Source organism: Atta cephalotes (assembly GCF_000143395.1).
Source record: "Atta cephalotes unplaced genomic scaffold scaffold00008, whole genome shotgun sequence".
Lineage (NCBI taxonomy): Eukaryota > Metazoa > Arthropoda > Insecta > Hymenoptera > Formicidae > Atta > Atta cephalotes.
The window spans coordinates 127,408-129,856 of NW_012130072.1; the positions used below are offsets into that span (position 1 = coordinate 127,408).

Consider the following 2,449-nt stretch of genomic DNA (forward strand, 5'->3'; position numbering starts at 1 on the left):
TTATATATATATATATATATATATATAGTAAAACTATAATAAATATTAAAAAATTTTATTTGATCCACTTGCATTTAAAAGTTATTTACTGCAGCAAATATGATTATTTCGATCAGGACTTTCGCATTATTGCTTAAAGCCTTGATAAGCTAATTTGTTGTTTTATTTTTTAAAATTGATTTCAATGTGTATTGATGATAAAAATTTTTTGGCTGACACAGTTTTTTTTAGCTGATTTTTTTAACTGATATTGTGTACAGTTAAAATCTCCTTAAAAATTGTAATACAAAAATGAAAGAAAATTAGTTGCAAATTTATTAAAGAATCTGCTGTTAGAATTGAGAATATAAGATCAGAGATTCTGAGATATCGTATTTATCTAAGTAAAATTCTATATTACATATGTGCATACGTATGTGTATATTAATTTGCACAACACATATTATATATAGATACGGTGCATATATGGTTCGCAAACTTCAGATCAAAAAGTTACCTATCTTGTATATTTTTTGTTTTTTTTTTGCTTTTTGTACTCTTTGCGTTGAATCGTTGAATGCACACTTCCTGCAACACGACATCAGCCGCTCATACATTTTTTATATTGCCCACCGAGTTGTTTCCTTGGATTACCAGAGGAAGTAAGATCTACATGCGAAGACAGCGTTTCTTCTCTCTGGCGGACGTTGAATAGCGATTCTAAAACGGTCACTGAATGCCTGAATGAGAACTCGTTATCGAAGCCGGAGGCTGTTCGCATAGGCGACGCCCAGTGGATAACTTCACGAAAGTGTTAGAATGTCTGGCGTTCGCATTTAATCCGTCCATGGACGTGAATTTTAAACAGGAAATTTCAGCGAAATTAACAGATTATTTTTGATCATTATTAGTGACTATAATTTCTCGTATTTGTACATCCGTATTTTTCCTCACGTAGATCAATCTACGTAAAAAATTAATGGGTTTTGGAAAGGCGTTGCGGAAAAAAGCTATTTAAAGTGTAATAGTAGGGGAAGGAAATGAAGTATAAAAGTTTGTACTGAATATTCCTTAGAAAAACCACTATAGAACTCAGGTGTCTGATTTCCCACTTAACTTTAGAAGGCTAAAAGCGCATTATTAGCTTGAGCTTTAAACATTCGAGCATTAGTAGTCTGAGCTTTAAATGCGATTCATTATTCGTTCATCAATGTAATCTTTTATTAAGCGTGGCTAATATTAATTTAATGAGTTTAGCGATGAATGACGCTATTACTTTGCGTTCGGTTTTGTTTGAATCAGCTTAAATCCGGATGTAATATTCTACAGAATTAGCGCGAGACCTTCATATCGTGGATTCTTACTTCAATTAAATATTCCGAAATGTATACGAAACGCAAACGTTCTACGATCGGTACAAGTATTTTGTTAACTGTGTCAATAATTAATATGGTTTACAGTCACGGCAAGCTGCGACAATGAGGTACAGAATAATCTGACCTACGTGACCAGTCCTGGTTTTCCCAACCTCATCGACCGGCCTATGAACTGCTCAGTGCTTATACGGAAGATCGATACGGAGGTCAGCCAGTTGAGGATCGACTTCGTCCATTTCAACATTGTAAGTCTCAGGAATGTCTTATTATTATAGTGTTATCTACTAGGAATAGGCTAGTTGCAACTATCGATTCCCCGGAGTACTGTTTAGTACATCTAATATTCCACGAGTTGTCAAGATAATGTCGATATTAACACGTGCGAAGACATAATTTTTTTTCAAACAACTACGTCAACATTTATAGATACTGTTCAATATTAACAGTATTTGTGAAAATCTTCGTCAGTGTTCCAGACGGCACAATGTTTAAAATTAGAACATAAGGCATCTTTAAGACATCTTATATCCCGATTTTGAACATTATGCTACCTGGGTAGATATTACAATTAATTTTATTATAAATAAATTTGGAGAAAGAATGAGTAAACGAGGAGAAAGAAAGAAGGGAAAAAAGGAAAAGAGGAAAAGGCAAAATACATAAGAATAAAGTAATCATGAAGAAAAATTGTGTATTCTTATATTACACAATTCCAGGTGACAAGCTAATGTTATTTATCTACTAGCGTCATTTTTGACGCTAGTAGATGTCATTTTTACATAAATGGCGACAAGTGATAGCATATTTGGAATATTTCGCATTTAACATAAATAAAACATATATAATTCGTTTGAATTAGCGATGTATATATGGAGTAAAAGCAGAAAAGATATATGGAAAGAAAATTAAATTAAACAATGATTTTGTTAAAGCATCTAAAAATTTAGCTTTAGATGTAGAGCTAAAAATATAATTTTGTCACACCATCAAAATTATGCACGCAAGAGAATTGCTGGAATCAAAACTTTTTGTAACATTGTTTATTATGAGAGTTCTACATAATTATTTTGCAAAATAATAAAAGAAATAGGTTC

The 2,449-nt window shown here is 32.1% G+C and overlaps 1 protein-coding gene across 1 annotated transcript in view; it reads left to right on the plus strand.

The window, feature by feature from the left end:
• LOC105627049 (cubilin-like) overlaps nucleotides 1-2,449 on the plus strand; it is a 10,026-nt gene that overhangs the window by 4,909 nt on the left and 2,668 nt on the right. Inside the window, exon 3 of the mRNA XM_012208328.1 lies at nucleotides 1,440-1,600. Within this exon, the coding sequence (XP_012063718.1) occupies nucleotides 1,440-1,600 (161 nt within the window). The remainder of the gene's footprint in view (nucleotides 1-1,439; nucleotides 1,601-2,449) is intronic.